Here is a 21453-nt window from a genome sequence, read left to right as displayed (position 1 = left end):
GACCTCTTAGACCAATATATATTGATGAAAAAAGCGTGATATGTCACCTTTAAAGTAGGCTCAAGGCTCAGTGGGCACATCTTCCTTTTACCATCCATGATCATAGCACCCATGAAGATTATCCTGTAAAGCCTGAACCATCAAATAATTGCCAGAAAATTCGAATTTTTTGAAAATGGAGTATTTATTGGACCTTCGGACAAATATTTAAAAAAAGAAAATAAAATATAATTTTTTATATATGAGTTTTAATTTGTATCATATTTGATACAAGGCACTTTGGTGCAAATTTTGCTCAAAGTTTCTTATTTTTTAAACAAACTAAAACATATAAAAACAACATTTTTAGCCTTTTAAACTTTGAGTTTCTTTCACTTTTTTTCCCAAAGTAATTTCAAACAGAGAAATTATTTTTTTTCCATATTGCACGACAATGTCATACATAGTCTGTTTGTTGCTTTATGGAATACATAATGTATGACATGTAATAAAATGATGATTGACAGATCTGTAAATAAGTGACCTTATTTACCTGCTGTATTTATTTTGATTCACACATTTACAACACGGTTTGACTATAAATTAAGTTATGAAATATTCATTATTTTTACATTGCACCAATCCAGGAACTATTCCACTTGAAGTTTCAGGAACAATCTGAAAGTTTTATTATTATTATTTATTTCATCCAAACTTTTTTCTAAATTGGTAAAAATATGGGCTGCACGGTGGTGCAGTGGGTGGCGCTGTTGCCTCACAGCTAGAAGGTTCCTGGTTTGAATCCCCGGCCGGCTGGGTGCCTTTCTGTGTGGAGTTTGCATGTTCTCCCCGTGCATGCGTGGGTTCTCTTCCTCCCACAGTCCAGAAACATGCTCAGGTTGATTGATCACTCTAAATTGCCCGTAGGTGTGAGTGTGTGCATGAATGGTTGTCTGTCTCTCTGTGTTAGCCCTGTGATAGGTTGGCGACCTGTCCAGGGTGTACCCTGCCTTCCGCCTGAAGCCAGCTGGGATAGGCTCCAGCCCCCCGTGACCCCTAACGGGATAAGCGGTCAAGATAATGGATAGATGGATGGTAAAAATATCCCTGAAAAACCTGGAGTGGGTCTCTGATCCACAGCTGACATTTTGGATGTCTTAAGTGACGTCCTTCTGGTTCATAAATTACTCACACCTGGTGGATTATGCGTGCACTGCATGTATCTGATTGTATACATCAGGTTTTTACTAGAAGAATATATCACACTGATGATGTAGAGGTCTCAGAAACTGATGTATCAAATATGAGACGCTTGGCGTTATAATTGCATCAGTTTTTGAGGAGATAAAAATCATATAATTAAATAAATTCCAACGATTGTGACTAATATATTTTATTCCTTTAAAATCTTTTTTATTATTATTATTATTAGATTTTTTTAACGTCATATTGGCTTGAATTTCTTCACAGTTAAACATTTTAACTCCCTGTGGGCTCTATTTCTACCATTTCAGAAACCTGATGACATGTTTGCTGACAGTATAACGTTACCTTGGCTCAAAGCTTGGAGTCAGTTTTGCTGAAAAAAAAAAAAAAAAGATGTTTAATCTGAGTTTTGTTGAAGTAAGAGCAGGAATCAGGCCGGTGCTGCTGAATTTGTGCAAACGTTTCTCTAGAATCGCTTTGTCTTTCTTGAACATGTGAACATTGCTGCTTTTTCCCCCAAAATCAGACTATATCAAACGTTTACAGAACATATCAACAGGAGGCAGAGAAGATAACCTCACAACCAGAACTCATCATGAAGCTGCACAGAGTAAACCAACCTACCCTAAGTTTTTAGCTCATGGAGAAGGAAAAGAAAGGGTTAAAGGGGTGTGGTTGGTTTCCACCTTGAGCAGAGTGTTTTGGCAAGAAAGCTTCTTTCTCAGCAGTAAATCAGTTGATGGGATAAAGGCGGAGGCAGATGGTCTGTAGGCTACTTTCCATGGTTTTCTGAACACGCACCGACCTGCAGTTTGGAGGGTTAAGCCGAGGAGCAGTTGACGAACTTTAGCAGAGGTCACTGTGAGCAGACCGGGCACGACTGTTGATGCAAGGTCACAGGTTTATTAGATAAGGAGTTTTACTAGGAGTGGGCAGATTAGTTTGATACCTGAAGCTGTGTGCACCTACCTTCACCACATACATACTGCATTTTCTTCAGCACAGCTTGGTTTGAACACCTAACTTGTACTTTAATTAAACAGCTGTGCCTCTCAGCTCTAACCAAATCACAAAAACTGTGCCTTCATCTCATGGTGCACACAATAAACTCTGAAAATAGCAAAGAACATTCTATGAAAAAGCCTTTTAAAATTGAATTAAAACATGAAAAAAGAAATCCGTTTCCACAGTAAACATCAGACTGCGTGAGGCTCCGCTCCTCATCACGTGGGACCGGCCTGCTGTTTGTCTTTCTCCTCTCCTTATTTACTTTCACACCAGCTTCTCAGCTCCACTGGACCTTCATTACATTTCATTAATATTCACCGCCTGATTTCTCATCAGTGTTTGGAGCCCACTGGGTCTTGGTCAGTTAGTTGTTAACTTTCAGATCAATGGACTCCTTCTGGAGAAAAGTAATGAATTCACTGTTGGGGAGCCTTAGCGTACTTTGAAAAATAAGCCATGTGTTTTCATCAAGCGCTAACTTTTGGAAAAAGGTTCTTGAGAGGGTACACACATCTTTGAACTTAAAGGTGACATATCATGCAAAATTGACTTTTTAATGGTTCTCTACCTGAAATATGTTTCCCTGGCATGTCTACAAACCCCCCGAGAATGAAAAAAATCCATTCTGCCCCTGTTCTGATTTCTACACCTTTCTGTAAATGTGTGTGAAACGAGCCGTTTCAGACTTCAGTGTTTTTGTTACGTCACAACAATATCCGGTCTGTCACGGAGTCAGAGCTCGGAGCTTGTTCAGCCCATAGACTGTATAAAATAATACTGAATCCCCCCTTCGTTTTTCATTACCTGCACACATGTGTGCTAACAAGGAGCTTAGGAGGGAGGCATGCTAGTTGTAGGCTGTCTTAATAAACACAAAGGTCAGTTTTACTCCCCACGTCTGCAGATTTGAAGATCTAGTGGATGATTTTATTTGTCATGGATAAGTGCTAGCGCTAATTAGCATAGCCACATAGCTATATGTTCATAGCTGTAGCTGTAGCTGTAGCTGTAGCTGTGTACCAAGACACACGTCGACATACTGACAAATAAAACAACAAGAAACACAAAATCTGTGACCAATCCTTCATAAAAGGTCCTGCTGCCTTTCTGGTAGAGGTCGGTTTTACTCCCCACGTCTGCAGATTTGAAGATCTAGTGGATGATTTTTATTTATCATGGATAAGTGCTAGCGCTAGTTAGCATAGCCACATAGCTACATGTTCGTAGCTGTGTACCAAGACACACGTCTACATACTGATAAATAAAACAACAAGAAACACTAAATCTGTGACCAATGGTTCAGAAAGGTCCTGCTACAGGCGCCTCTCCGTCAGGATCAGATTCAGAGGGTTGAAGTAACGGGATCTCTGAGCAGCCGTGTATATTCAGCCAACATGTAAACATTAGATCAACATGCTGGAGAGCCGAGGCACATCCACTTCCGGAGAGGGCGTGGTCAGAGGGAAAACAGAGTGTTCTGATGAGGAATGCAGAAGAGGACTTTTCAGGCATGCCAAAATCTGAATTCAAGGATTTTTTTTGAGCATAAACTTTAAAGACATGTTTTGGGGACCTCTTAGACCAATATATATTGATGAAAAAAGCGTGATATGTCCCCTTTAAGAAAGAGGGAGTACCAAAGTATGGGTTTTCATCATTCTAGCTCTCATAAAGGTGTAGAGTATCTAACGCTGACACTTCAAATGAGTCTGATCTATCTTGTGTTAGATTGATGGGTTGCATTGTGTTGCTCAGTGTAGCAGTAACACTTTACAAAGCAGTGTGTAATTGCATGCAGTAGAAAGACACCAGTTCAGTAAAACATGTTTCAGATAGATGATTTATTGTTTGGAAAATATGATAAATGTGCAAACTCTGCTCAAAGAGGCAGGGTGGACGAGAGCAGGCTAGTGCTACAAACTGCAGTTCCTTGAGCGTCCACTAGAGGGAAGAAACACCAGAAACAACATATACCTCTTTTCGACCAACGCGAACCGGGTTGTATTTCCGGGCTGGTGCTCACGCTGGTTCAGAACAAGCTGCAACCTCCGGTCTCAAAATATGAAGCCAATGCTTAAGTGTTACAAACTGCAGTTCATCGAGAATCTGCTTGAGGCTGGCTGCAGAAACACCAGAAACCACATAGACATGAATGGGAAAAAGACGATCTTTGCAGCGTTAATAAACATGTTTACAGCCTGGTTCAATCAGCACACTACGGAGCCCCTAAAGTGACATGTGCAGAATTTTTTTTTTGGAAAGTATCTGGTGCGCACGAGAAAGTATCTTGTGCGCACGAGATACCAAGTTAGCACTGGAGATCAACCAGTTTGGATCTAAAAATGACAGTACAGCAGTTAGTTGAGCTTTATTTCAACCTTGGGCTGCCTTGTATCTTGTTACATTTCTATACGGACTGTTCAGTCTGCATTTACGAACTGTTTGTAATTCGTGAACCTCACTGCATTTGTGAATGGAATTTTTGAGACTGCAGGGCAATGTCTGTAACCAATCAGATGTCTCACTCCTATGCAGCCAATCATAGTGTAGATTCCAGGGTATGTGGTTGTGAAGCGATCCCTTCAGCCATGCACCGAGACCAGAGCGCACCGAGACCAGAGCGCACCGAGACCAGAGCGCACCGAGACCAAGACTAGTCGATATCATCGATCAAGGGATGGCTTCACAACCACATACCCTGGAATCTACACTATGATTGGCTGCATAGGAGTGAGACATCTGATTGGTTACAGACATTGCCCTGCAGTCTCAAAAATTCCATTCACAAATGCAGTGAGGTTCACAAATTACAAACAGTTCATAAATGCAGACTGAACAGTCCGTATATAAATGTAACAAGATACAAGGCAGCCCAAGGTTGAAATAAAGCTCAACTAACTGCTGTACTGTCATTTTTAGATCCAAACTGGTTGATCTCCAGTGCTAACTTGGTATCTCGTGCGCACAAGATACTTTCTGGTGCTCACGAGAAAGTATCTGGTGCTCACGAGAAAGTATCTGGTGCTCACGAGAAAGTATCTGGTGCTCACGAGAAAGTTTCTGGTGCGCACGAGAAAGTATCTGGTGCGCACGAGATACTTTCCAAAAAAAAATTTCTGCACATGTCACTTTAGGGGCTCCGTAGCACACACTGTACAGGGGGTGAATTTTTTTCTAACGCGACGGATCAGAAGATATTAAGATTATGAGTTTTTGCCCAAATAAGGACATGACTGACTTGACTCCCGGTCAGGAACACGTAGCTGTTGGCTAGGAGGCTCAAACTCCGCCCCTTTACGTCACACTATGAACAGATGGGTGACATCACGGATACTACGTCCATATTTTATACAGTCTATGGTTTGGAGCTGGTTGAACTTGCGATTCAACACGGCACACGTTTGTTTTTCCGCCCGCTCAAGCCCGTGGAAGAGTCACGTCATGACGTCAGATTGACGTGACCGATGTTCCCGGCAGCGCTAGCGCAAACTTTCCCTCACAACAACGATGGCGCACAACGGCAGCTCGTCTCCTCTGACAACCACTGGTTTGTCTTGGAATCCATCAGTCTCTTTGATTTTTCCACTGCAGGACAATGGAGGAAACACGTTTGGTTTATGTTTTTGATCACAGCAACCTCGCCCCTGACGTAAGTGGTGTGCGGTTCTAGACCAGCAAAGATTTGGAGCCGCTCTGGGGCCGGTTCACTCAAGTCAAAACACGGAAAACTGGTTCTTAATTGAGCGCCAGCTCCGAACTGGTCCTGAAACTGCCTCGGTCGAAAAGGGGTAATACACACCCATTCAAAGAAGACGATCTTTACAGCAGAAATAAATATGTCTACAGCCTGGTTAAAAAACAGTTTAGGTCTGAAGAGCTTATTTCTCTATCGGCACACACTGTGTGAGGGTGAATTTCATTACCCAGCAGTTTCGAAGATATTAAGATTATGAGTTTTCCATTATGAGAGGCACAGCTGACTTGATTGACAGGCGGGAACACTGGCCCTCATTTGTGGCCCCCGTACTGTTATTCCTTCACTATGTGTATACCGGGACTTGTCTCCATGCGATACACAAACAGCCTGTTCCTGGGTCACTCAGAGTTCCCTGCTGCAGGTGCAATTTTCAAAAACTTTCACTGTCCCTTTTGGAGCAGTTTGCATATTGACACTTAGCTTTAGGAGCCTAGTTTGCATGAAAATGGCGTGTTCCAAGTTTGCCACTAAAGGAAAAGTGGACAGTGAAAATCAGCAATGAAAAGAAGAATGGACTGAAAAGTTTGCATTCATTCTCCCTCCAACCAACACAAGACCCAATGTACAATAGTATTTCATTACACTTTGATTCCTGAGATCTTGATATATTTGTTTTCCAAAGGAATCTATGGAGGTGTTGATTTTTTTTGTTAAACTGAAAGGGACGTTTGGTTTGATTTTAGCATGTATGTTAGTTTGGAATTCCTGAGATGCTTGATTCACCTTAGGACAAACATACATTTTTCCTTCTTTCTTGTGGTTCTGTGTGTTTATCAATCAATCAATCAATCAATCAACCAACCAACCAATCAACCAATCAATCAATCAATCAATCAATCAATCAATCAATCAATCAATCAATCTTTATTTGTATAGCACCAAATCCCAACAAACTTTAACTCAACACTCTTTTACAAACAGAGCAGGTCTAGACCACTCTATGTCAAATTATGAACAGAGACCCAACACCAAGACAGGATAAGACTCAGTCTGACCCCACCTTAATCCACCATGAGCATTGCACCTCACAGTATTTAGCTAGTTACAGTGGAGAGGACAAACTTCCTTTAACAGGCAGAAACCTCGAGCAGAACCAGACTCATGTTAGACAGACATCTGCCTCGACCGAGTTGGGTCTGGAAAGAGGGATAGAGGAGAATAAGAGAGAGAGGGAGCGGTGATAGTGATGATAGAGTTTATATTTAAAAAGAAAAGTGTTCTTAACCTCCTCCTGATGTATTTGTTTTGGATCAGGACAGGGGTTGCAATGTTGAAACTTGAATGATGACTGAAAGAGGAGAACAGATTCACATGTTTTTGGCAGCAGCAGGATGATTGGTGGATAGCGGCTGAGGCTACATCTGATTGGTTTATTCCTTACAGGAGTTAACGCCCATAATCAGCTGATCCCCATATCAGAAAGAGAGAGAGAGGGACAGCGAGGGAGGGGGACTGATGTGAATCAGTGAAAAGAAGGCTTCCTGCTTGAATTTACGTTGAAATGATTAAAGTCCTCTCTTTTTAGAAAAACCAGCATGTCTCTGCTGATCTCAAGCTGACTAAAAGGTCAGATCAGGGCCTGTATGCAAGTCTAGCCATTACACAAATGGGACCATTAGTCTTAAAGCTGGGGTTGTTAGTCAGACTTAGAAACACTTTTTGTTATACTGTTTAAAATGATCTTTGTGTCCTGATGACAATCAACACATAATGTGTTCTTAACAAAGAGCTGCTGAAGTTGATTAAAACATCAAAAGACAAATGCAGTAAAACTCATTCTCTCTCATCTCTGTTGGAATCATCTGCAAACTCACTTTTTTTCCTTTGCTGTATTTTTTGTGGAGCTGTTCTCAGAGTATTCAGAAATATGAATCCCTGTCTTGAACATATTTGATATAGCAAACTACCACATTTGATTGAAACAATTTCAGATTTCCCTGAAAAAGAGAACATGTACACTCATTTCAGATCCCATTACAGACTCAACAAAGACATGAACACACATTCAGGGCTTCTTTCACTGTATTCTGTTTCCTGTCTCCTGCAGCTCCACACAGACCTGGACCACGGAGACAACGCGGTGAAGTACACTCTGTCTGGAGAAGGGGCCGGGTCCATTTTCACCATTGATCAAATAACAGGAGATATACACGCGCTGGTGGGGCTGGACAGGTCAGTGCTTATAATTAATGACAAGCATATAGCTTTACCTTCTACAGCACAAGGTCAAACCTCTAATGGAGATAAGTGACATTTCATTAAACAAGTTCCTCCAGAGTATGATGGATCGTTTTGAAACTGGAAAATCACCTCTTATGATGCTTCTCAGTGTATGACATTGTGAATATTGCAAGTATGAAATGCACATCATGTTTTTATTCCTAGAGGTGAGTATTAGAAGTTGTTTAAGCCACTGTGACTCATTCTGATTACACTGGGGTAGGTTTCATTTAATCATCTTCTGAGGATCACTTCACAGAGAGTTCAACAAATGTATCTTTTATTTCTAAAAGGTGCTACCAGTCTGAAAATCTCACCATTAATTCAGAACAATGAAAGTTAAAGTTCTTTTGGTATTGGTGATGTCTTTGCAAGACCTTTGTTAACCCCTGCTTGGCCGGAACTGTGGCAATGCTAATGTTACCTCTTGGTAATTCTAACACACCCCTCTGTGGTTTGGGAGAAAGAAAAAAAAGAACATGGTGAAACTTTTAAATCAAGCCTTTATTTTCTACCTGAACTCTGTGAGGGTCTGAAGCAGCTCTCCTCAAAGCAGAGTGCTTACCTTGAAGGGATTTCAATGTTCATGTCCACCCTGTCACTTACCATCACACCTACTGCAAGAAACGTAGGTGTGCTGTTTGACTCCGAGCTTTGTTTTGATGCCCAGGTTAGAAAGATAGTGCAGACTTGTTTTTCCCATCTCAAACTAATTTCCAAAATCAAATCATTTTTATCATTTAACGACCTGCACAAGGTTGTCCATAAGTGTTTGATGTGACGTGAAAAACGATGTAAATGTAAATCACGCCCTTATAGCCCCTCCCTTCAAACCCTCCCCTCCACACCAAAACGGTGACAAAAAGTTGAAACTGAAAAACCAATCATTGAAAAAAACATCTGTCATTGAAAAGAAAGTGACATCCGCCCCCCCCATTAATGCACCTCACTAGATACTGATATAGGTAAAGATATAGGGTTGGGGGGGCAGGTTTTATACGGGGGGGGGGCGGCGGATTGTGATGCAGTGCACTACGGCTCTCCCCCCTCTCCCGCCTCCCTTCCTGCCCCCCCTATTTTAATCCACCTCACTAGCAAACATACATACAACAAAAAAACAAACAAAACAAAATTCAAATCATATCACACACACACAGTTCAGGTCTGGCGGGGCCTTAGTGTTTGGCTCGGCCCTACTCGTTGGGGGTCCATCGGGGCTGGGTGGGTGGCTGGTGTCCCTGTCACCCTCCGTCCCCCTGCTGCCCCCTCCCCTGTGGGGGCCTGGTCCGCGGCTGCCCTCGGGGCCGGGTTTCCCGGGGTTCCCTCGCGGTCCTCTTTGGGGGGTGGGGTGGCGCGCAGCTGGGGGGGTGTTACTACGGCAGCCATTGGGGTGTCCCTCCATGCCCCCGCAGCCTGGTCGATCAGTCGCGGGGCGTGGCTGGGGGCGTGGCTGGGGGGGCGTGGTTTGGGGGGCGTGGCTGGGGGGAGTGGTCGGGCCGTCTGGGGGGGGCGGGGGGGATTGGCCCTGCCGCCTCCGCCCTCCCCCCGCTCTGGCGCGCCGGTTGGTGGGCTCTCGTCCTGGTCCTGCCCGTCTGCCTGGCTGTCTGCTCCTGGTGCCGGGCCCCCTCGGCCCTAGTGGCTCCTTTGGCTCCATCTTGGGGGGCTGTGGGGGCGGTGTTGTGGGGGTTTCCCTTGGGGGGGCTGCGGGATCTCTCCCCCCTCGCCCCCCTTTCCTCCTACTGGGTGACCTGGGGGTCGCCCTGGGTGCTCCGGCGGTACCTGTTTGCTTCCGGTCTGGGTCCTTGGCTTGTCCCCTGGCCTGGGTCTCCCGCGGCGGGTTGGGTCCTTCGGCCTGACTGCTCTCGCGGCCCGGGTGCCGCGCCGTACCGCTCGGCTGATCTGACCCAAGTGGTTTCATCTGCACCAGTGGTGGTCTTGTTACACAAATAAAACACAGCACGGCAGCAACCCTCTGCGACCCAAGCTTCAGTAATGATTGTGGACACTAAGGGTTGCTTAATCATTAGGATCACCCCACGGATTTTTTTTTTTTGGCATCATGGTGAGATGGTCCCTCTCCATCTAAGTGTGTTAGGTCTCTCTCTCCTTCTCTCTCCCTGTCCCTTTGTATATCCTTATGTAATCTTGCTTTCACTTTCTCTTATTTATTTATTTTTTATTTTTTGGCCCACCTAGGTGTGCACGCCCTCTTTTACAGAACATGATATTAGCTGCCAATAAAAGATAGGCCAGAGTTCTAAGAGGGATGGTGATGGTTGCATGCACACAGTCACAAGCACAGAAGAAAAAGGTTTTCTTTCTTTTCTTTTGCTGCAAGAATAAATTGCATTAATATTTGACAGTTTGTGACAAACACGACACAAACCAGAAATATATATGCAGACAAGAGAAAAGAAAGAAAAAAAAAAAAAAAAAAAAAAGAAAAGAAAGTGACATCAAATAAATATAATGTGATTGTCAATCGAAAACATATTAGAATACAAACAATTCTACAAATTAAATAATATAACATTTGATGTGTGTGATGTTAACTTCTGTGAAACGCATTCAATGCCAATACCTGTTTTAATGCTGTTACACTTTTTTACAATACAAGTCTTTCAATGCCAATGTTTCTTTTTTGGTGTGTTTGCAATGCCACATTTTATTTTCAATACCAAACATTAAAGTCATCGTTTTGGCTCCATATTGTTATTCCCCCACTCTCAAGACCAGCCTGAGACCACACTAATGTTTTTACCACAGTGTCAACAGGCAGAGGGGGAATTAAGTGTTTGATCATGTTCTCCCTCGTGCTGATCTATTATTTGAGAATTAATCACTGTTGTTATTATCTGGCACATTTGCCAACAATGCTATAATCAGCTATGGTTGTTAAAGGAGGGATTAACTGATGTGACCCCCTTGGAGACCCATCCATCTTTCCATCCTGTCATTGGATGAAAGGCAGGGTGCATCCTGGAAAGGTTGCCAGCGCTGTCAAATAGAGGAAGACAACCACTAAGACATATACCCCAGGGCTTGGTGCTTGGTGCTTGGTCCCCTCCTCTTTATTCTCTACATTCTCCCGACCTGTTGTCACGGTCTCCGCTTCCACTGCTACGCTGACGACATCCAACTTTACATTTCCATCAATTCCATAACTGCTCCAACCCTCTCCACCCTGACCGACTGCCTGACCAAAATTAAATCCTGGATGCAAAAAAACTACCTCCAACTCAACTGTGAAAAATCTGACCTCTTAATCATCTGCCCCAAATCCCTCACCACAACCACCAACAACTTCAACCTCTCCATCCACAATGCTTCCCTCACTCCGTCCAGACTCCCATCTCACTCTGGAACATCACATCAACCACATCACCAACACCGCCTTCTTCCACCTGAAACATATCTCCCGTCTTTGTCCATCTCTCTCCTTCTCCACCGCTGAAACCCTGATCCAAGCCTTTATCACTTCCAGACTCCATTACTGTAAAAGCATCCTCTACGGCCTTCCCTCCAAACAACTCAACAAACTACAATATATCCAGAACTCTGCCACCCGCCTGCTCACCCACATCCATGACCACATCACCCCGTCCTCTCAAACCTCCACTGGCTTCCTATCAGACAGCAAATACAGTTTAAAATCCTCCTCCATAACCAGGCCCCCTCCTACCTCACTGACCTGCTCCACCACCACACCCCCTCCGTAACCTCCAATCCTCCAATCCCCTCCTCCTCTCCCTACAACCTGACACCAAGCACCGAACCTGGGGGGTAGAGCTTTCTCTGTTGCGCCTCCACCCTCCAGAACGCCTTACCACCAAACATTAGAAACTACCCCAACCTGTCCACCTTCAAAACACTCACTAAAACCACCTACTGAGAACTGCTTTTAACATATGACTGCTTTTAAATGTATTTGATGCTTTTCATTCATCTGTTGTTTTATATGATGTTTTTATCCTCTGTGCAGCGTCTTTGAGTATTCAGAAAAGCACTTTATAAATTAAATCTATAATTATTACATACGCATATGTGCAATTAAGAGTACTCAGGTGACTTTGCAAGCAGGGCTTTGTAAAGTGGGAGGAAGCAGGAGTACATGAGTTTCTTGATAGTGTCTCCCAAAATGACTAAAACTTGTCCTTGATCAGAAACCTCTGCATTGTTTGACTGAGTTTTGGTGCTGAAGCATGGTGCAGTTGTTCAGCAGGCTCATGGTCCCTCTCTGACTCTGAAAACACTGCTTATTACAATGTAAACCTACAAAGTTGAGTCTTACTTGACTCAGTTATGTAACCCCTCCTTGTTTAGTGTCATCCAGTCGTCTCAAAGACACGTTGGTCCAGCCAGATGCATTGACATTACTGTGTTTGTGTGAAACTTGTCGCTCTACAGGGAGGAAAAGTCCTTCTACACACTGAGGGCCCAGGCTGTAGACCTTCACTCCGGCCTCCCTCTGGAGCCACAGTCTGAGTTCATCATCAAGGTGCAGGACATCAATGACAACGAGCCCCGGTTTCCTGACGGCCCCTACAGTGCCAGTGTCCCTGAGATGTCTCCCACAGGTAGGATGATAGTTGACACAATGCCTTTCTCAGAATACCTTTACAATAAATCATCACCAAGTTCATCAGAGTGTAAAACATGCTGTTTCCTGTCAGCCATAGAGGGCGCAACAGCCATCAGCAAATATCTGGATGTAGTTGTGTTGAATCTATGACTACCTTTTAAGGAGTGTTGACCTTCGGTGCATTTGAAACATGATGACCAAGTCGGGGATGATTGGTTGAAGCCTCTTGAAAGAGTTTGATCAAATATGGACCCTTCACCATTTTTGCATGAGCTAAGTTATGCATGAGACCCATTAACCCTTAAAGACCTAGACCATTTTTGGGGGCGCCAGACTCTCCTGAATTTATTTTTAGTATGCTGAATGAGACAAGGTGAGACTGTCTGCTGTAACTGAGTTTTTAAAGCTTCTTGATAGGATTTGTGGTTCAAAAGTTATCAAACATTTAAGAACAAGTAGCCGCTTATAGGTGACCCACTAGAGCGGGTTATTCCCCTATTGGTAAATGGTTAATGGGTTTTCACTGTCCAGGTGCCCAAAATACAAATTAAAATAATTATTTTTCTGTACTTATTGTGATTCATTATTCATCTTCCTTTAGATACATTAAAAACATTGAATACATGCCAACTCCTGGGCCAAACTCTTTATCTTAATAGGAACATTTCTTTTTTTTGAAAATTCTGCTGAGTCATTTTTCCTCATTCTTATTCGGACAAACAGTTTACAAAAAACACAGAGTACAAAAACAAAAACGAAGAACAAAAACATGCCATGACAAGGAGAGCTGCACCCGCAATCTTCAATGTAACATACACATACACATCTTCCCCCTACACCTTAAGGCTGATTTATACTTCTGCGTTGAATCAACGGCGTACCCTACGCCGGGGGTCTGCGTAGCTCCCGTACCTACGCCGAGGCCTACGCACGTAGCTGACGTGCACCTCCTCCAAAATGTAACTCCCCGTAGGGCCCACGCGGACCGCAAGCTCTGCGATTGGTCCGCTCGGCGGCTTTGTCTTTCCCGCATTTAAAGCACTTCCGGGATCCCGGACATCGGCCGCACATCGACCGTGTATTTCATCTCCTCCTCTCTATTCTTCATGTAATCATGTCTGTATGATAAACAGCAACATGTATCAGCTGTAGATTAACAGAACACGCTCTGAATCTCTGTGGAAAAGGAAACAGAGATCGTAGCAGGACCGGAAGCAGGCGACCGGCTATCAGAGAGACCGCACTGCCCTCAAGTGTTTCGGCGGAGAATTGCTGCACGACACGGACACACTGACGCACAAGTATGTGGGGCTCATGTCTGCGTCAGCCCCTGCTGCGTAGGGGAGACGCAGAAGTATAAATCAGCCTTTACTCACACATCTACAGATGGCTCTCATTTGAATACAGATGGAGTACGAGTACCAATAAGTTAAATATTGTATCGACCAGACTCTAGATAGGCCATCCTGGTGTCCAAGATTTTGTAAAACAGCTGTGGGCTACCTCTGGTGGAATAGGTTATTTTTCTCCAAAGGAGCACATGAATTGACCTTGTTAATCCATTGAATAATGTTTAGGGGGTCTTCATGATTCCACTTAGACGTAATTCATTTCTTGGCAGCTGTAATGGTTACGCTCACAAAACCCTTTAAGCTTTCGTTCAAGTCCCCTAGCATTACTATCACAGGTGACAAGGAAATATTCTGCAATAATACTTTCTCAAGAATATTCTCAATTCCCAACAACCACTCTCTTAACTTATTGCAGGACCACACTGTGGGCCTGATCTACTAAGATCCCAAATAACGAGCGCTAATTTGCGTGTGCAAGTAATAATTTTCTGGGCGTGTTGCGGGTGATCTACTTTGACTGCGTGCGCAAATTATAACAAGCGCAAAAGTGGTGTGGACCGCCCTATTTTACGAGGATTGATTTTTTTGTTTGTATGTGAACATGTGGGCCGCTGTGCCAATTTGACTAAACTGTATATCTGTTGATACAGTGACCTACTGTGCTCTCATTATATGAAAAAGTTAAAGTGGGTGTCAGAATGATGCGGTCGCTATCCGTGGTGCTGAACTGCTTTGAATTTGTGTTGTTTTATTATTATTATTTTGTTCTCTTGGTTTGATTGACTAAAACATGTAGTAATGCTTGTAAGCTCCTCTTTTGCGGACATGTTGTAAAGCGATGTTATGAGGAGCTTTACAGTGACCGCAGCTATGTGTGCCTAACGCTGTGCCAGTTTGCACCTGCCTTTCAAACATGCTAAATATAGACGCAAAAACACCGCCCGCTATCTGCTTCAGGTTTGATAAATCACATTGCGTGTGCTAATTGATCACATTTGCATCTCCTCCTCCCAGTATTTTGTGCGTTCTGATGATCTCCATGTATTCTGCACATTCATGAAGGCAAAAACGCTAAATGGATAGCGAGTGCTATTTTGCTCATTTGACAGACGCAATACTCCCGGTTAGTACATCAGCTTTGTGCGCGCTATCAAGTTTGCACGTGTTTTTATACACGCAAACCTTTAGTAGATCGGGCCCTGTATGTATTAGTGTGCCAATTTCTAGTTTACATCGAAGGCAGAGAGGGAATACACCAGTTTTGATATGAGTCAGTTCCTCAGGTGTAAAATATGCCCTGTGTATAAAATTGTAGTTGCAAAGCCTATACCTGATGTTAATGCAACTTCTCTGTGTTTGCTCATTAATCTGGCTCCATTGTTCATCTGTGATATTAATCCCCAGGTCCCTCTCCCATCTGTCTTTTAGTGCTGTTGTGTCGGTCGTTGAATATTCTAACAATAAACTGTATATATGTGATATATGTTTGCTAAGATTGTCTTTATCAGTAAAGACTCAAGTGGGGAGTACTTCGGCTTATCCAAAGAACCACCTTGTTTGGACTGTATGAAGTGTGGCTGGGATTTGATAGCCATCCCGTAGATCCTCAAATGATCTAAATGTATTCCCTTGGTATAAATCTTCAAATCTTTCAATACTGTTCTGTGCCCATATATTGAAGGCTTGGTCTTTTAGGGCCTTATATGAACATTTCTGATTGTTTTATTCTTTTACAGTAATTTTTGTGAAGCACTTTGGACTGCCTTGTTTCTGAAGTGTGCTCGATGTGCTTTCCTTGCTTCCAAGATAAGATAAGAGAATACTTTATTGATCCCCGGGGGAAATATCAATTGTTGCAGCAACACAGACATAGTAGCAAATAGTGGCACGAGAATAAGGGTAGAAAAAAATAAATGAATTAAATAGAAATAGATAAATAAAACACAAATTTGAAGGTATATACACATGGTATACATAATTAAAAATAAAACAGACATGCTAATATCCTTCACAGACATTTTTCTAAGTCAACAGGCTGCTGCTCACCACAGACTACTCCCAAAGCATCTTGCCCCTCATGATGCAGTTCATCAATCACATGAACGTAAAGTGCACACAAGTCTCAGATTCTGATTGGCTGTCACTGGCCCACTTTGTGTGGAGCCTATGAACTTGCCCTACACAAACTTTGAGTGGCCCCGGGGCCAACGTGCCAGGGGTTATGTTAGACTCTGGACTGAACTTATCTAACACTTCCTCCTGTCTGCTGAGCACCTGAAGCACTTTGCACTACATGTCACATTTACTCATTCACACCACCTTCACACACTGATGGCAGAAGCTGCTACACAGCGCCTTTAGTATTAATCCCATTCACATGCATTCACACACTGCTGGCTGCACCGGTAGGCTGGACTCTTGTGGACTACATAAGCTGGAATTGAACTGCTAACCTTCAACAGACTCTACCACTGAATCACAGCCGCCCCAGTTGGATCTCTGGCCATCTGGTGGATCAGCCAGTAGTGTTTGATATTCTGGGAGCGCTGTTAAAATCTGATGTCTGTCCACTCAAAGGGTGAGAGGGCTGCTGGAAGGAGAGAGGATCGAGTAGTCCACCTGTGCTCTGAGGAGTCTGTCCCCAACAGACCAGCACACTGCTGCTACATTACCACGGAATCTCTTCAATCTGTGCTCGGGACAGTCTGCCTTTTTTATTGTCTCTGTTCCTCATCAGCTGGAGAAAGAGGAGAGGATTTTCTAGGGGGGATGGAACTTGAGCTTCTGTTCGTTTAGCCTCAAAACAAAACTTTCATTCACTATGATTCCTTGATATCACACAAACATGTCCAGACTACAGTTCTCCTCAGAGCTTTTTTACCAAAGCTACATATTTCTAATAGCAATAGCAATTGTATTTAGAAAGCACATTTCATTACATGTAAGCTCAATGTGCTTTACATGGAGAATTAAAAACAAAACAAACTAAAAACATCAAAAACAAACTGCAAACAAACACATGCAGCCAGTCACATCAGTCATTAAATCATTCATACGCTTCAGATAATAAATATGTTTTGAGTCTTTTTTAAGTGGAGACAGTAGTGATGGACCACAGTAGCTGAAGGCCCCCTCACCAGACTTTGATTTGACTCTGGGTACATTTAAAAGTCTTCCACCTGCTGACCTAAGGATCCGGGTCGGGTTAGACACTGTGGGCCCGATCTACTAAAGGTTTGCGTGTATAAAAACAAGTGCAAACTTGATAGCGTGCGCAAAGCTGACGTACTAACCGGCAGCACCGAGGATTGCGTCTGTCAAATGAGCAAAACAGCACTCGCAAAACATTTAGCGTGTTTGCCTTCATGAATATGCAGAATACATGTAGATCATCAGAACGCACAAAATACTGGGAGGAGGAGATGCAAATGTAATCATTTAGCACACGCAATGTGATTTATCAAACCTGAAGCAGATAACGAGCGCTGTATTTGCGTCTATATTTAGCACGTTTGAAAGGCAGGTGCAAACTGGCACAGCGTTACACACACATGGCTGCGGTCACTGTGAAGCTCATCATAACATCGCTTTACAACATGCCCGCAACAGCTGGGCTTACAAGCATTACTAAATGTTTTAGTCAATCAAACCAAGAGAACAAAATGATAATAATAAAACAACACAAATTCAAAGCAGTTCAGCACCACGGATAGCGACCGCATCATTCTGACACCCACTTTAACTTTTTCACATAATGAGAGCACAGTAGGTCACTGTATCAACAGATATACAGTTTAGTCAAATTGGCACAGCGGCCCACATGTTCACATACAAACAAAAAATCAATATGAAGTACTCGGCCTACTCACCACTGTTTGAAGGAGCCTTAAGCTCCGCAGACTTGTCCACGATGCACTGTATGTCCATTTTCTTTGATCTGTAATTCTCAATAGATAACATGACATGTCCACTCAGTCTATTCTGTCCCATCGTGCTCATCAAGGGGTTTTTAGTTAGTTTTAACTTGACTCAAACATGTTCCCAGTTCCATTTAAGCTGGTGAATCTTTGGGACAGTTGCTGGATGATGATATTAGGCATTGAAAACGTTCACCTGAAAGTTGCTCCCTGTGACAGTGAGGCGACTGTCTTCATCCAAGTGACGCCTAACTTTTCTAGAGCAAGAGTGGCAGACTAAGCCTCATCAAATCGCTCTCTAAACTCCATCAAAACACTGATTGCGTTTTGGAGTAGAGTAGATGTGTTTATTTCATCGGCAGATCTTCTGTTTTTTCTCACATCATTCACCTTTTCACAGATGGCCTCCAAAATCGCGTTTCTAACACTGAGATGTCTCTGCTGGAGTTCACCGATGTGTTTATTTCCCTCCTCCACTAAAACCTCCAACTCCATGTCTTCAAACTTCATTTATCGCTTAAGGCCACTCTGTTCTCTCAAACTCTACATGGTGACAGCTGATAGCACACGCAAAATCCTCGTAAAATAGGGCGGTCCTCACCACTTTTGCACTCGTTATCATTTGCGCACGCAGTCTTAGTAGATCACCCGCAACACGCCCAGAAATAACACGTGCAAAATGATTATTTGCACACGCAAGTTAGCGCTCGTTATTTGGGATCTTAGTAGATCAGGCCCTGTGAGAAAGTCAGAGATGTACTGGGGAGCTGAACCATTGAGTGCTTTATGGACTAGTAATATGATTTTGAAAGTGATTCTGTATTGAACGGGGAGCCAATGAAGTGTTTTGAGAACCGCAGTGATATGTTCAAATGTTCTTGTGTATGTCAGGATTCTAGCTGCTGTGTTCTGAATGAGTTGGAGGCGTCCTCTGGAGTGTCAACCGGGTTGATAAGAATGAGTGGACTCATTTCTTGTCGTCAGTTTGGGATATGAATGATCGGAGTTTGGAGATGTTTTTAAAATGGTTTAATGATGTTCTTGTTATATTGGTGATGTGGTATTCAAAGTTAAGTTCAGAGTCTAAAATTACACCAAGATTTCTGACTTGCTCACAGTGCTTTGAAGAAATTCAATTCATTTGGAGTGTGCTGTTTTCTTCTCCAATGTGACAGATTATAATCATATGCAATTTATTCCACCTTCACATGTTCTCATGGATCATTAGAGTGCAGACTGAAGATGTGCCGTCTTTGACCTCAGTTGTTTTCAAACAGGTTTAAACTGCTCTTTCTCCAGCTTTACTTTGAGCCTGTGTAACTCCAAGCTCAGTTGAAGGGTCTGCCTGCCATCACTACCTCCACTGATTATTCTCAATCAATCAATCAGACTTTATTTGTGAAGGGCTTTTTGATCAATGAAATTGTAACACAAAGTGCTGTACATAAAAATGATAAAAATAGAATAAATTAAAAGTATAACAAAAATAAGAAGACTCCCCCCATCCTCACAATCCATATGTAAGGTTAAGAACATTATATATGCAATAATAATAATAATAATAATAATAATAATAATAATAATAATAATAATAATAATAATAATAAATGAAAATAAATCCATGTCCCAGAAGCCAGTTTCCATACCCGAGGATCGGACTGCCAAGGTCCCCGCCTTTGGCTGCTGCCCAATCCTCACTGCACCCGACCCCTGTGACTCCCCCTGCGGGTGGTGAGACAACAGGAGGATGAACCCATGTCACCCATTTGGGCTGGGCCCAACCAGGCCCCATGGGTGAAGGTCCGGCCACCAGGCGCTCTCCTGCGGGCCCCAACCCCAGGCCAGGCTCCAGGGTGGGGCTCCGCTACACTTGTTCCTGTTGGTACTTATCATCAGGTGTCTTGGGCCACACTTTGTCTGTCCCCTCACCTAGGACCTGTTTGCCTTGGGCGACCCTACCAGGGGAAATTGCCCCCGACAACATAGCTCCTAGGATCCTTAGAGCCTCAAACCCCTCCACCAGTTTAAGGTGGCGACCCATGGAGGGGTCTTGTTCAGGAGTGAGGAGAAGAGGGAGCGCCAGATTGACAGACAGATCGTGGCGGGGTCTGCAGTGATGCGGACACTGTACCGGTCTGTTGTGATGAAGAGAGATCTGAGCCTGAAGGCAAAGCTCTTAATTTACAGTACAATCTACGTTCCAACCCTCACCTATGGTCACGAGCTGTGGGTTGTGCCCTGCTGAGACTGCTGCCCCTGCGACCTGGACCCTGATAAGGGGAGGAAGATGGATGGATGGATGGATGGATAGATGGATGGAAATAAGTTGCTGAACAAACTGGGGAAACGCTGTCATGAGATATTAATGAGGAAACATTGGAGGAAAAAGAAGATGTAAAAACTCAACACAGGAAATTAAACTCACCAAAATAAAATACATTAATAGAATAATAAAATATTGAAAGATTAAACAAAACTAAGATGCTGCACTGACATAACCCACAATAAATAAAAGAGAATAAATACAAAATAAAAATTAACTAACTATATGTGTCTATAAAAATCTAAAATAAGGCAATCTAATCCAATCAACTCTATTTATTTAGCACATTTGAAAAAAACAATCAAGTTCTGCACATGCACAGTGAGGTAAAATAAGTTCAAACACACAGAACATAAAACGCTGTCAGAAAATAAAATGGACTAATCATAATAAAAAAACATAAAACACTTTAAAGACTATTAAAAAAAAACACAAAAAATAATATAAATAATTCAAATAAAATAGAAACAAAATAAGACAGTATATACTTAAAAAAGTGACAAAAATTTGAACTAGCTCATAAATAAATACAAATATAAATAAAGTAAGACTCAGTTCCAAGTGAGACTAATCTCTGAGGCCATCAGGAAAGAAAGCACTTGATTAATCAGTGTCTTAACAGACTATCAAATAGGATTCTCATCTCTCAGTGAACCCAGCGTTGAGTTGTTTACTTCTTGCTGACTCCTTTAAGAGTGAGCCGTGTGTCTGATTCAGTGTGCTGCATGCAAAGCTTTACAGATGGAAAGAGAAAGAGCTGTCTGACCGCAGGGTGCAGGAGGGAGAATATTCATAAATAAAAGATTCTCCAAAGGTGATATCGATTATGTTTGTGTGTTTGGTACTTCTCCAAACGGGGGCCACACTGTGCCCTGTCCACTGAGAGGATTACACAGGCTGTTAATCCGACACAGAGGCCCTCTTTACAATACAAACTGTCCTGTGACAGAAAGAAACACAATGTTTTCTGTTCTTAGCTCATTGATTCAGCTCAGTTAAGTTTTCACTCTGCAGTCTGCTTCCACACACACACACACACACAGTGCACACACACTGCTTACTAAGCCAGACTTAGTGGCCCATCTGTCTGCTAAATACCATTACTGAGA

At 42.9% G+C, this 21453-nt stretch overlaps 1 protein-coding gene across 1 annotated transcript in view; it reads left to right on the top strand.

The window, feature by feature from the left end:
* The window catches only part of LOC117826174 (cadherin-12-like), a 133226-nt gene that overhangs the window by 22937 nt on the left and 88836 nt on the right, over positions 1-21453 (top strand). Inside the window, exons 2-3 of the mRNA XM_034702061.1 lie at positions 7998-8122; positions 12578-12747. Of these exons, the coding sequence (XP_034557952.1) occupies positions 7998-8122; positions 12578-12747 (295 nt within the window). The remainder of the gene's footprint in view (positions 1-7997; positions 8123-12577; positions 12748-21453) is intronic.

This window comes from Notolabrus celidotus, chromosome 15 (assembly GCF_009762535.1).
Source record: "Notolabrus celidotus isolate fNotCel1 chromosome 15, fNotCel1.pri, whole genome shotgun sequence".
NCBI classification, from domain to species: Eukaryota; Metazoa; Chordata; class Actinopteri; order Labriformes; family Labridae; genus Notolabrus; species Notolabrus celidotus.
This window is presented reverse-complemented; position numbering and strand designations above follow the sequence as displayed.